This window comes from Tenrec ecaudatus, chromosome 1 (genome assembly GCF_050624435.1).
Source record: "Tenrec ecaudatus isolate mTenEca1 chromosome 1, mTenEca1.hap1, whole genome shotgun sequence".
Taxonomy (NCBI): domain Eukaryota; kingdom Metazoa; phylum Chordata; class Mammalia; order Afrosoricida; family Tenrecidae; genus Tenrec; species Tenrec ecaudatus.
The window spans coordinates 246,477,075-246,490,774 of NC_134530.1; the positions used below are offsets into that span (position 1 = coordinate 246,477,075).

General features: G+C 45.1%; 1 protein-coding gene across 2 annotated transcripts in view; it reads right to left on the minus strand.

The window, feature by feature from the left end:
• Positions 1-13,700, minus strand: part of TP53BP2 (tumor protein p53 binding protein 2) — an 83,553-nt gene that overhangs the window by 28,183 nt on the left and 41,670 nt on the right. For both annotated transcript variants that reach the window (XM_075530636.1, XM_075530646.1), the window contains 4 exons: positions 12,426-12,539; positions 8,154-8,236; positions 2,783-2,884; positions 730-904 (listed from right to left, as the gene is read on the minus strand). In XM_075530636.1, the coding sequence (XP_075386751.1) occupies positions 730-904; positions 2,783-2,884; positions 8,154-8,236; positions 12,426-12,539 (474 nt within the window). The remainder of the gene's footprint in view (positions 1-729; positions 905-2,782; positions 2,885-8,153; positions 8,237-12,425; positions 12,540-13,700) is intronic.

The following is a 13,700-nucleotide window of genomic DNA, read 5'->3' on the forward strand; positions in this document are numbered from 1 at the left end:
CACTGAGTCTGGTTTGGGCTCTATTCGTCCATAAGACGGATTGTTCCCATGTGTCTTCGTTGTTTTCCCCTCTTGCTGCACCTTAGCTGGTCGCGCACAAGCTTTTATGAGCCCGGTCACTAATGACCATACTAGGATGCAGAATATGGTCCTTGTGGACAAAGTCATGACAATTAACCTTGGTGTCCCCAGGACTATGTCCCTGATGCCCCAGAGGCCTAGTGCCTCCCTCCCTCAAGGGGTCTGACTATGTCTAAGAAGTCTTCCAAGCTTTGCCCCTTGGCAGAAGTACCCACAGAGTTACAATTACCCTCCAGCAGAGTCCCGCTCACCGTCACACAGCCGTACAGCCTGGGCGCCTACCCAGGCACCACTCAGACCCTGGGCCTGCAGGACCGTGCCGATGGCAGTATTCACCTCAGCTGCCTGTAACCCAGAAGCCTTGGTGGCCCAGTGGTTACTCTGCAAGGTCAGCCGTTTGAAACCAGCGGGAACAAGCCTGGACTTTCTACCCCCATCTACTGTCAGCCTCTCCCGTAGGACTGCTATGAGCCAGTGTGACTCGATGACAGTAAAGGTGGTTTGGTTTGCCTTTAACGCTCGCACTCTTCCCGTTTCAAAAACATTCTTCTAACATTATCTACAAAGTCCCATCATCTTTCTTCTTGCTTACGAGCCCAGCGTGTCTTCCCACACCACGCAGACTTTAGTACGGAAGCAGCAACTCACCCAGTTTGCCGTTGCTTAGTCTCTTCTGTTCCACGTGGCCCTTAAGTGCTCTCACTTTCTTTAGCTTAGCTTCCTGACTCTCGGCGATTTCTTTCAGCCTTTTAAGCTTCTCCTGTTCGGCAGCTTGTTGCTGCTGCCGCTGATCTTGTTGTTTCAAAAACTTTAAGCGCTGCTCCTGAAGAGAAAGACGATCATCAGGTGTGCCCAGCACGTGAGAGGTTTGCCACCAATGCAAACAACCTGGCCGCAGCCCTTGGGTGCCTGGCACTGCGTTCTGGCCTCACCATCTGCCCGGGGGGTGTGCGGCCATCAGAAGCACCTAGGAAGATTGCATAAGAGTGACACTCCTGGGCCCAATCCTCAACTGAACTAAGGAGAAGCTCTTAGGGCGGCGGTTCTCAACCTGTGGGTCGCGCCCCCTTTGGGAGTCAAACGACCCTTTCACAGGGGTTGCCGGACTCATAACAGTAGCAAAATGACAGCAATGAAGTAGCAACGAAAACAATTTTATGGTTGGGGGTCACCACAACCTGAGGAACTGTATTAAAGGGTCGCAGCATTAGGTTGAGAACCACTGGCTTAGGGAGAAGATCCAGGAATCAGTATGTCTAACACAGGTAGCCACATCCAGCAAGCCCCCAGGAAGACGGAATCCAGCTTCCATGACCGCTGCCAGGGCTAAGAAGGCATGTGTGTAAAGCTAGGAGGTGATATAAGAAAGGGGCTAAATGTACCATCGTTGGTGTGAAATCTGGACGGCCACTGATGAGCGAGCAGAGGTGGGGGGCGGGAAACACCAAGCCCCACGTAAGAGAGCAGCGGCTCTGAGAAGGGCCCTCGTCCACAGCCGACACGGAGCCCGGCCTGCAAGCAGGCCCCGAGGTGAGAAAAATGATCTTGCTAATACCACCCCTTGATGGTATTTCTGTGACCGCCACAGCAGATAACTGAAACAGGGTATGGTTCCTCACTGAAACCTGGGGCCTAGAAATAACACCCGCCTCCACGAGGCTGAAGTGATAATCAGATGACAAGTGAAATGTAAACTCTTTAAGAAATACTCTCAATACCCACCAACTGACGCGAACCAGCTTAAGAACTGCCTTAACACCTTTCGAAAAATATGACTGCTCAACCTAAGAGTCAATCTTATGATGCTAAAATGTGTCGCCCAAATGAACAGAGCCCAATCACTCACCATCAAAGGACTTCTCAGGACTACGTGTTTAAAACATGTAAAGAATGCAGAAATCATTTCAAATCAAGAATCCTACAGTTAGAACTAGGCAGCCTTTTTATATGAACATATGTCCGTGCTCCTCATTCTATGTAACATGACTTATGCGCCTAACCTCAAATCACAGAAAAGCAGACCCCCATCCCAGACCTACTTAATCTGAGTATTTTTAACAAAGCCCCTGCATACGCCATGAACAGCTGAGAAGCAGCATGACTCTGGAAATGCTAGTACCTTGTCCTATAAATAGGAATGGGGGCATGGACTGCTGGGACACACGCGGGCCGGACAACAAGCGGCAGGGCTGCTTTGATAAAGACGGGGAGGCTCAGGACAAAACTAAGATTAGCTTGTGAGTTTTTGGGGGGACAATGTTCCCAAATAAAGGCACCGGGGCCAGGCAGCAGCCGGGGACAAGCACTGGCCCTGGTAAACTTCACAGTCCCTCTTGCCGCAGTCCTGACTCAGCTCGATCAGTCCAGAGCAGGCCTTCGCGCTCAGGTGAGAGCGGCCTCTTTATGCCCTTCCTGCTTTGCTGTTCTCCAACACAACATGGTTAATCTTGCTCCACATCAGAAGTCGGGAAGCTCTTGAACAATTGGAATGACTTACGGCTTTCACTCGATGCACACGTTTCTACAAAATGCTACTCCAAGGGGAAGAAGCTGTCATATAAAAGTGGCTTTGGGTTCACAAGATCAACTCTTATCTGTGAGCCAACAGGCTTATAAATCAGGGTGGAATGTCAACAGCTTTACACCTGCATTATCAGAGGTGGCCTAGCTAGCTGCTAGGTCTTTTAAAACAAGACATTACCTTGGTAGCAAGCATTTGCTGCTGGGCCTCAATCTGCTGCTGCTGGCGAGATGCCATTTCCTGAAGTTCGGCAAGAGTCAGATCCGTCCTGGGACTGTTCACCTACGAGCAAACAAGGAACACACCTTCCTCTAACGTGACCCGAGCCGCCGCCCTGAAAGGCCGAGCCATGAGTTCCATCTGAACCTCCACCGCACCGTATTATATTAGCGCCACCTCATTCAAAGGCATGGTGAACGTAACAAGCTACAAGTAAAACATACCAATAGACAACCCAACCATCCTTATGTTTCCTTTTCTTGGGGTGAGAAATAACCTTTTCGGGTGTAAGTTTAAATGAAGCTATTTCAGCGGCCAGGAATAGCCATGGATCCATTTAGGATTTCCTTGTTCTGTAGTCAACACCGAGGGCGGCAGTGCCTGCTGGCATAAGGAGCCGCAGTGTCATGATCTGTGACTTGGCCTGCTTAGCTCTCTCTCCCATACAAGTGCACCACCTCAGAAACCGCAACGGGCGGCTCTATCTGCCCGGTAGGGTTGATCTGGGTCAGAATTAACTCGATGCAGCAGGTTTAGGGTTTGATTGTATTAAACACGAATTTGGGGGCAAATCTAGAATATGGTCATAAGAACAGCAATTAAAACTAATCGGGCTGGCCCCAGAACCATAAACTAAGTGGATGCCTGCCCCTCCCCCGAAAAGAATTTTTTCCAAAGGACGACATTGACTCTGCAGCTCTGGGAGATGGACATATTTGATCAGAGCACACGGGAGCAGATGAAGGGGCAGGAGGAGAGAGTGGAGCACAGCCTGGCCCACCAGGCCGTGATGATGATGTTCCTGAGTAGAGCAGCCAGTCCACAGAGAGAACAACATGGCTGGCCCCACTATGAGACATGATGCCCCTCAGTGACTAAGGGCGATACAGGGGACAGCACCGGAGACACAGTGTGGGAATTGCACCTGACCTGATCCCACCACACCGAGGCAAATCACTGGGGGAGTGCAGCGGAACAGCAAGGGAATGGAGTGGCAAGGTCCCCAGGGAATGCTGAAAGTGGACTTCGGGGCCAGGGCGTGGTGCCCCAACAGACTGGACTGGAAAACGCTCCTAAGGGCCAGCAAACGATCCCTGAACTAACTACAAGCTTTTCTCTTGTGAACTGTTTTATTCTGTTCTTTGTCAGTGGTTTGTTTTTGTTGTTTTGTTGTCTGGTTGTATACTGTTGCTTTGTTTTCCTCTGTCTAGTTTTCGTGCATGTTAGTGACTCCACAGGTCTGTCTGAATAGGACAGGCTGGATGAACTATCTGGAGGAAAAACAACGGGACCGACAGTTCCAGGGGGACTTGGGGTGGAGGGGTAGGGGGGGTTAAGGAAGTGGTGTTAACAAACCCAGGGACAAGGGAAAAACATGGGACCCCAAATGGTAGAGAAGTGGGAGTGGCAGGCCTGGTGGGAAATGATCAAGGGTAAGGTTGCTTAGAGAAGAGGTATACTCTAGCCCAGGTGGCGATGAAGCATGGTAGTAGGGCAGGAGGAAAGTCAAGGGAGATGGAGGAAAGAGCTAGGAGTCAAAGGGCATTCATGGAGGTCTAGACAAAGACATGTACATGCAAATATATATAGGAGGATGGGGAAATAGATCTATGTGTCTATATTTATAGGTCAAGTATTAAGGTGGCAGAAGGACCTTGGGCCTCTACTCAAACACTCCCTCAATGCATGAATACCTTCTTTTATTAAATTGGAACTCTATGATGCTCACTCTCCCGACACAACGGCTGGAGCCAAAGTGGGTGAACAAGTAAATGTGGTGAAGAAAGCTGATGGTGCCCGGCTATCAAAAGAGATAGTGACTGGGGTCTTAAAGGCTTGAAGATAAACAAGCGGCCATCTAGCTCAGAAGCAACAAAGTCCACATGGAAGAACACACCAGCCTTAGTGAGCGAGTGGTCCCAAAGGGATCAGTTACCAGGCATCAAAGAACAAAAAATCATATCATTGACTGCACACCTCCATGATAGGATCGCTGAAGACAAATGGGTGCATAAGCAAATGTGGTGAAGAAAGCTGATGGTGCCCGGCTATCAATAGAGATAGTGTCTGGGGTCTTAAAGGCTTGAAGGTGAACAAGCGGCCATCTAGCTCAGAAGCAAAAAAGCCCACATGGAAGAAGCACACCGGCCAGTGCGATCACGAGGTGCCAAGGGACCAGGTATAAGGCATCATGCAAAAAAAAAACCCAACGATATAAGTGTGTGTATGTATGTGTATATATGTGTATATGTATATATATACCATATTAAATGAAGGGGGAAGTGCAGAGTGGAGACCCAAGGCCCAAGTGTCGGCCAATGGAGATCCCCTCATAGAGAGGTTTAGGAGAGGAGATGGGTTAATTAGGGTGTGAGGTAGTATCGATGAAGAACACAGCTTTCCCCCGGATCCTGGATGCTTCCTCCCCCCAACTACCATGATCCGAATTCTACCTTGCAGGGCTGGATAGGACAGAGGCTGTACACTGGTGCATATGAGGGTTGGAGGTACAGGGAATCCAGGGTGGATGATACCTTCAGGACCAAGGGTGTGAGGGACGATGCTGGGAGAGTGGAGGGTGAGTGGGTTGGAAAGGGGGAACTGATTACAAGGATCCACATGTGACCTCTTCCCTGGGAGAGGGACAGCAGAGAAGGGGGGAAGGGAGACTCCGGATAGGGCAAGATATGACAAAACAACGATGTATAAATTACCAAGGGCATATGAGGGAGGGGGGAATGGGGAGGGAGGAGGGGAAAAAAAAGAGGACCTGATGCAAGGGGCTTAAGTGGAGAGCAAATGCCTTGAGAATGATTGGGGCAGGGAATGTATGGATGCGCTTTATACAATTGATGTATGTATATGTATGGATTGTGGTAAGAGTTGTATGAGTCCCTAATAAAATGTAAAAGAAGAAAAGAGAAAAAAATGATTAGGGCAAAGACTGTACAGATGTGCTTTATACAATTGATGTATGTATATATATGAACTGTGAAAAGAATTGTATCAGCCCCAATAAATTGTTAAAATAAAAAAAAAAAAGAAATAAAAAAAAACAACTAATCGGCACTAGAAAATTCAAGAACACAGTAAAGATGTGCCCTCTCACGACTTCTATTCAACACTGTCCTAGAGGTTCTAGCCAGTGTGACACGGCAAGAAAAAGAAATACTTGGCCTCTAAATTGGAGAGAAAGGAGTTAAACTGTATTTATAGACTGTGTAGATCCCATGACTCTCCAAGAGCTACTACAACTTTAAATTTTAAAAAGCTACCAAATCTTAAAAGCTAGTGTAGCAAGGTTGCAGGATAAAGATCAATATACAAAAGTCAATTCTATCTCTATATATTAATAACAAACCATCAGAAATAAAAATTTTAAAAAAACAATACCTTTTACAGATGTCTAAAATCTGTACACTGAAAACCACTAAACACAGCTTCTTTCATTGTTTTGTTCTCAAATAAACTGAGAGCAATTTGAGAGTGATATTGTCTGTTCATGAGCAAAAGAGGTCATTTGCTCCCAAACGGATCTATATTTAATGGGACCCCCCCCTACACACACACAAAAAAAAACCCCTACAAGTTCTTCTGTAAAACTTCACAAGTTGGTTCTAATTAATATAGGAATATCAAATACTTTAGGAAAGCAATAAAGAAAAATTTACTTGACTTCAAAACTTAGAAAGTTCTACAAATCAAGATATTTAAAAAACCACTGCCATCAATGTAAACCGAGTCCAGACACAGACCACCCACATATAGCCAACTGACTTTAGACAGGTGTGCAGCCATTAAGACAGAGAAGGAATAGTCTTTTCAACAAATTCCGTTTGCTCTTCCTTCAGTTTTGGGGCAGAATTCATGTTTCTTGGATAGGGGCTACCTTCAAACTGGTGTCTTACCAGGGTTGGAGCCTCACACTACTGCTTATTCTGATATGTGATGTACCAAGTTAGTACACGTTAATTTTAGTGACAAAAATTTGAAATCCGGAAAGGGGTGGGAGGGGGAAAAAAAAGAAAAAAAAAGAGGACCTGATGCAAGGGGCTTAAGTGGAGAGCAAATGCTTTGAGAATGATTGGGGCAGGGAATGTATGGATGTGCTTTATACAATTGATGTATGTATATGTATGGATTGTGATAAGAGTTGTATGAGTCCCTAATAAAATGTAAAAAAAGAAAAGAGGAGAAAAAAACTGATTAGGGCAAAGACTGTACAGATGTGCTTTATACAATTGATGTATGTATATGTATGAACTGTGATAAAAGTTGTATAAGCCCCAATATATTGTTAAAAAAAAGGAAAAAAAATTGAAATCCATGCATTTTTAAAGAGACATTCTCATAAACTTTGAAGATCCTTTGTATAAACATGCTAAAACCTATCAAATTATATACACTTTAAATATGAGCAAGTTCTATGTCAATTATACCTCAATAAACCTGTATTGTCTTTTTCAAATACTAACCTCCAGTGGGGGAGAGGGAGGGGAGCACATTAGAGAAGACTTAATCAAATCTCATTAACAACTTAAGACTATTTATATTATCCTTTCATCACTGTGAGATAATTACAAGATCAAAGAACAGGAACATATATATAAATATGAGGAAAGGCAAATGATTCCTTAGATTATTTGGACTCTAACAGAAACTTGGTTTTGGTTGCAGAAAGAGCCCTGGTGGTACAGTGGTTACATGCTCGGCTGCTAACTGCAAGGTCAGCAGTTCGAAACCGCCAGCCGCTCCTCCAGAGAAAGATGAGACATTCTACTCCCATAAACAGTTACGTCTCAGAAATGCACAAGGCAGTTCTAGCCTGTCCTGCAGAGCCACTTACAAGGTGGCTTTGCTTCAGTAGCAGGGAGTTTGGCTTTTTGAGTTTAGATTAAAGAAGATAATTCTGCTGAAGTCTAGCTGGCAGTACTACAAACTCGAGTTCTGAAAAGAAAATATGCCTACCGTATACCAGAAGTACCTGCCGAAGCACCAGCAACATCACCACTACTGTGGTTTTCTCTGTTTGTGAACAAATCACACCCAAAAATGAACACACCTTCAAGTTTAACATTAATTTTGTTCTGAATTACTGGTACATTTGCCACCTAATTCCTCACAAGCGTCAACTAGGTAGACTATTAAAATTTATCATTAGAATTAAAATCATTCAAATGAATTGTTTCCATACAATAAATATAAGCTTTTAAACAGAGGTCGTCCCTAACCCGTTGAACAAGAAATTAAAGAGCAATGAGGTCTGAAGAAGAGTCAACAGGGCAGTGCGGTCCTGGGACAGAAGTGTAGCGTGGGTAAGACAATCACTTACGCCATTCTCCTTTCCTCGGCGTTCACCAGGGACTTTCACACCATTTCTTTTTAAAGTTGGATCCTGGGACCTGGGTCCACTCACTAAGCAAAACAAAATTCAAAGAACACATTATTACTGCAGTTGACGGACCATGTAGACATACGAGCTCATTTCCGAGTTCTGGTGTTAATTGCAGTTTGATCCTCGAAGTTGAACGTATACTTATAACATTATTTTCTAAAAGCAATGAGTTAAAAGTTTCAGAATCCAGCATTTGTGGGGAAATTAGTTTCTTGTCATACGAAATAGTCAACACTAATAAATACTACAGGCCAACTCTTCAGCAAGTAACCAATGTGATTTACACCAAAAGAGCGTCATCATCCACTGGGTAATTTGCTCTCCCTCCCCACCATGCCCCAACTATGCGCTGCAAATCCTAATCTCACTTCCTGAAATTATACTCCCATTTGGGAAGGGGCTGTTTTGTTATGCTAATGGTGAAAGATTAATGTAGGCTGTGTTTTGAGTCAATCTATCTTTTTATTGTAACTCTTTATTGTGAAGTCATTGACAGTTTACAGAGCAGACCATCGGTTTTACATTCAAGAATTCATACACGTCATGTTTTTCACTCCAATCCCCATAATGGAACACCGCCTGTGTCACTGCCTCTGTGTTTGCTGTTTGCACCCCTCCCTCCCCGGTCCTTCTGAACTGTCATCCTTGGGTAAATGCTGTCCTCTGGGTGGTAAATGGCTGATTATTCGAAGGTGTGTGTAGTTTCCTAGTGTTATTGTTCCCATTGTTTTTCTGGGCTGTCTGTTGTTTTACTGAAAATTAAGTTCTGTTCCAGATCTAAAGAGTGATTACGAGAAAAAAAATTAAGAACAAGTGATTACGGGCCATGGACTTGGGAGTCCTAATCTAGTCCTACAGTAAACCGGGTGTCTTTTATGATTTTGAGTTTTGTTCCACATTTTTCTTCAGCTCTCTCTAAAGGAATCCCTTACAGGCAGTGGCACTAACTTGATCTGCTGCGTTTTCAACCATTTGTTCTGCTGCGTTTCTTTTTTAAAAATTACATTTTTTTAAAAGAAAGCGGTAAAAAAAATCAAATCGACTCATCCTTGGGCTTATCAACAAAGTTTGTAACTTACTGGAGAAGGGCGTCAATGAAAATGAAAGGCGCTGCTTGGTTTTGTGGTAATTGGTGAGAACAATAAAACATTCCCGCTTGCGGGCAATTTTCCATTTTCTTAGTTTGGGGAGGTACAAATTTCAAAAACATTGTTCTGTCTGCTTTTGGCTGAAATAATTTCTTAGGCTAAAATATAAGGTCTCCGTAAAGGTCTGTCACTGAAACATTACAGGCAGTTCCTGGGTGATGAACAACTGGTTTACAACCTACACGTACACACAACCAAGTTAAGAACCATCCCATTGAAACTTATTATGTTGAGTTTTTTAAGTACAGACAATGGTTTCTAATGTCATGTGCTCCTTTGCAAGTGCCTAACAATGCGCGGTGTACCTGACCGTGTGCCTGGAATGTTTCTGTGCCTCTAGAAGTGTCCGAGATTCCAAGACGAGATTCTAAGACAAGTGATTGACTAACTGGGCGTCCATAACTGTGTGACTGTCCCCAGAGTACAAATGAGTTTTGTTCCCAATTCTGTCTCCAGTTCACACATATAAGAAATGGAAACTATGGGCAGGAGCTTGCTACACCTCCCCAGGGAGCCCTGGCGCACAGTGGCCAGCACTGGGCTGCTAACCACGGGATCAGCCGTTTGGCCCGCAGCTGCTCCACGGGACAGAGATGAGGCTTTCTGCTCTCCTGAAGAGCGACAGTCTCGGAACCCACCAGGCGATCCTACCCTGTCTCCCGGGGCTGCCAGGCATCCAATCGACTCAATAGCAGTGAGATTCATCCCCCAAATTAGAAAAAGTATTAAATTACCTCCAAATAAATTTGCGGTCAAAAGTTTCTTTTGAAAGGCAATTATTGACCTATCCCCAAGTGTTAAGCTATATTTTTAAAATATTACTCCAGCAAAACAGCCAGAATATTTCTACAAGAGGAAAAAAACAACAACAACCTAATTCTGAAAAATAAGAATAATTGCTTTTCTTACTGCCTCAAAGAGAAAACATTTTCGGATGTTCAACTGCATCATAAGAGTAAAAAAAGGAAGGTTCATACACTTCCTGTGTCACCAGTCTGAGTTCAATTGGAAGAATATGGTTAACAGTTCCCTTATCTCTAATAGAGAAGTCTAAGCTAAAAATGTTAACACCCCCTGGTGCTACAGTGGTTAAGCGTTGGGCTGCGATCCACATGGTCAGCAGTTCAAAACCACCTCAGGAAAAAAGACTGGGCTTTCTATTCCTGGAAACAGTTACAGTCTTGGGAACCCCCAAGGGCTTCAGTGTGAGGAAGAAGGGCACTGCTGTCTTAGCCTTGTGTGGGCACTGTGTGGCATTGGTGCCTTGCTACATTGTGAAAACAGCGCCTTTATCTTCCGTTATATTTCTCACATTACAGACACACTGAAACTGCAGATTGCACTAGTGAGAGGCTCTTTAATAATTTACCCAGTACCATACAAACAGATATTTGAACTGCTACACAAGCTTAACTTGTTTGTCAGAAAAAGATGCTTGCAAACATGTCCAGAAAGAAAGAACATAGAAATAAAATGTAACTCAAATATAACGGGGTTCGAAAAGGTTCATTAAAACAACACTGTACACACCAGTGATGCCGAGAGGCAGGGAAGCCAGCCTGGCTGGTGGGGGTGCTGGTGCGTCAGGTTCCACCCCTGGCTCTGCCTCTCGGTGTGTGGCCTCTGACAAGTCACTTAACCCCGAAGTATCAGCTTGTCTCATTTGCAGAGCATAAGAGGCCAGGCGAGGGCCGTGCACACTCTACATTTAATTACTCTAGCTGCCTGCTATCTCGGGACCACTTGTGTTAAAGGAGTGTTTGGTTATAAAATTGAGATTCTTACTAACATTCCTAATCCCCAAAATAGCATCGTGAAATCATGTGTTACCCTCATGCTTCCATTTTAAAATTTTCATTCTTTGTTGTTGGCATCACAATTGTGGCTTTCCAGTGAGGGCAGATCTCAGGCTGGCAGTTTACATCCTACAAAGCCTCCAGTCGCGGGATAGCTGTGTCCTTGAAGGTGTTGCTTCCAGCCCACTATTTCTCCACCTTCGTATCTGTCTACCTCTCTCTCTTTATCGTCCCTCTGGTCAGACCCTCAGGTCTGTCTTACTCCCTTGTCCCCTGCACCTCCAAGGGCTACCTTAGTTCTCCATGATTTTACTTATCATGCAGAAAACCCATGAAAACCTTACCTTCTCCTCTATTCTGACTCGCTTCACGGCCCATCACAGGATGATGTCTACGACCTGGAAGCACCACACCTCCAACATCTTAGGTTCAAACATTCTACTTCTTTGCCACCATTCCCTCTCAAGCTGCCTATCATTAGTCATTTCCCCTCCTTACTCCTGTTTCCCGAGACGTCCAGCCTCTTAACCACGTCTGCTTTTCCCACAGCTCTTCTAATCTTCACATCTTCTCCACCAGCTTAGACCTCATGGTCCAAGCTCTGTCTTACCAGCATCCTCCTTTCCCCAGCCCCGCTGGCTTTCGCTGAATTTGTCTGGCAAACTCCACCCCTTGGATCAATCCAATTGCTTGCTTCTCCACTTACAATCCCACCTGAACTCAGAACTACTGCAGAACGATCACGTGGTCTCACGGCCCCTAACTTCAACCAGCCTTCAAAGCTGCCAGAAATCTGGTGTCCCCGGTCAGCATCCACTCCTGTACGGCACAGCAGCTCCAGCTTCTAGCCCCGGGGCCCCACCATCACCTTCACTGGCTCCCCAAAACGCACACCTTGACCAGCATCCGCAGCCTCTTTCTTTCGGCCCCACTAAAACGATAAGACAGGTCTCTCCTTTTATCAAGGAGCAATCTCTCCATCACTTTCTCGGGCCCCAACCCTATCAATTACTCCCTTTTTCCTTCTGTTTTCAACCTTCAGCTCTACTGACTCCTGCCGGCTACTTTAAACGAAACAACAACAAAAACCCCTACACTTCTTCCATCGTCAAACAAAAGCAAAGCATGTCTGTCCTCACTGTCTCTCCTCTCTCCTTTTCACTCCCCTTCACACTGCCTGCCGCCTGATGGCGTGCCCTCTCCCCCATCCACCCCGCTGCACAGCACCAAGCTCAGATATTTATGATTCATAAAATGCTAAATACCGATGTCCCTGCCAGGGGGCCGCTCGTGGCGGAGGAAGAAACGAACTTCATTCCTCTGGCTCCCAAATCGTTGCAGAACATCAAACATTCGCTCGTTATCAGCAACCGGACGTTCTAGAAGAAATGGATTGAAATCACATTATTTGTGGATAAAAAACACATGTCATTTGGCATTTGTACTTCAAACAAACTGTTCACTCTGCATGTAGGAAATGCTTACTACCGCAGATTTTTCCCCCCAATATTAAAATAATCCTAGGACAATTAAGTATCACAAATGCTTCAAACATACATACAAACAAGGGAGAAGTACCGGAAAGAGTACAGGCTCTGGGCCAGCTGCCCAGAGACCAAGAGCCTAATTCAGCGGGTTGCTTAGAATAAATATGAATCTAGCATTTAACTCGTTGCGTTCCAATGCTTCTGTGGTGATAATTACAGATCATCTCTGAAGTGCAGTCTAACGTTAATGTTCTCTAAATACACATCGAAAAGTTTTAGAAGCGACTCCTTAACTACCTACTGACGTCTGTAGACGTGTTTCATATGGCTGAGTCACAGTGACCCTCGGGGCAGAGCACCGCTGCCCCACGGCTTCCCCGGCTGTGACCTGTGCGCAGCGGATGGCGCAGGCGTCACACTGCGTGGTTAGAACTGCTGACCTTTCCGTTGGCAGCTGAGGGGCTGCTTAGAAGGTATGCCACTAGGACTCCTTTACTTTTTAAGAGACTCTATCTCGCATTTAATAATTTCAAAATCAAACTATTTGAAAAAATCAGCAACCCATCCCCAACCTCACCCCCCTCCCAGAAAATCTTTTTATTACAAATGCAAATGTAACTATTAGGCTTCTCTTACAATGTGATGGCTTAGTTGTCTGAACTTTTCTGTAGACGAAAAGACTAGTATAGCAAAGTGTCATACTAAGTGTATCTCAGTGTCTCCTCCTCCAACTGCAAGGGATCAGGATGCTTGAGAATGCAAGTGCAAAATCGAAAACTCTGGTCACGTTAGTGTAAATTAAATGCAAGAAAGTAGGAGAATCTAAAATGGCTCAATTCACTTAGCAGGGATCAAAACACTACCTGAGCTCTGTAAATAAACAATGTGGGCAGAGACGAGCAGCCAGGCATTCTGCAGCCAGTTTTGTGAACGAGCTGAAATTAACCGGCTTGGCTGCAGCAGAGAAAGCGCAGCCTGTGTCCTGTAACCCAGCTGCAGGGAGTTGAAAGCGGCAGCCCTTCTGTAAACTGCACACATCCGAATGAAAACTCC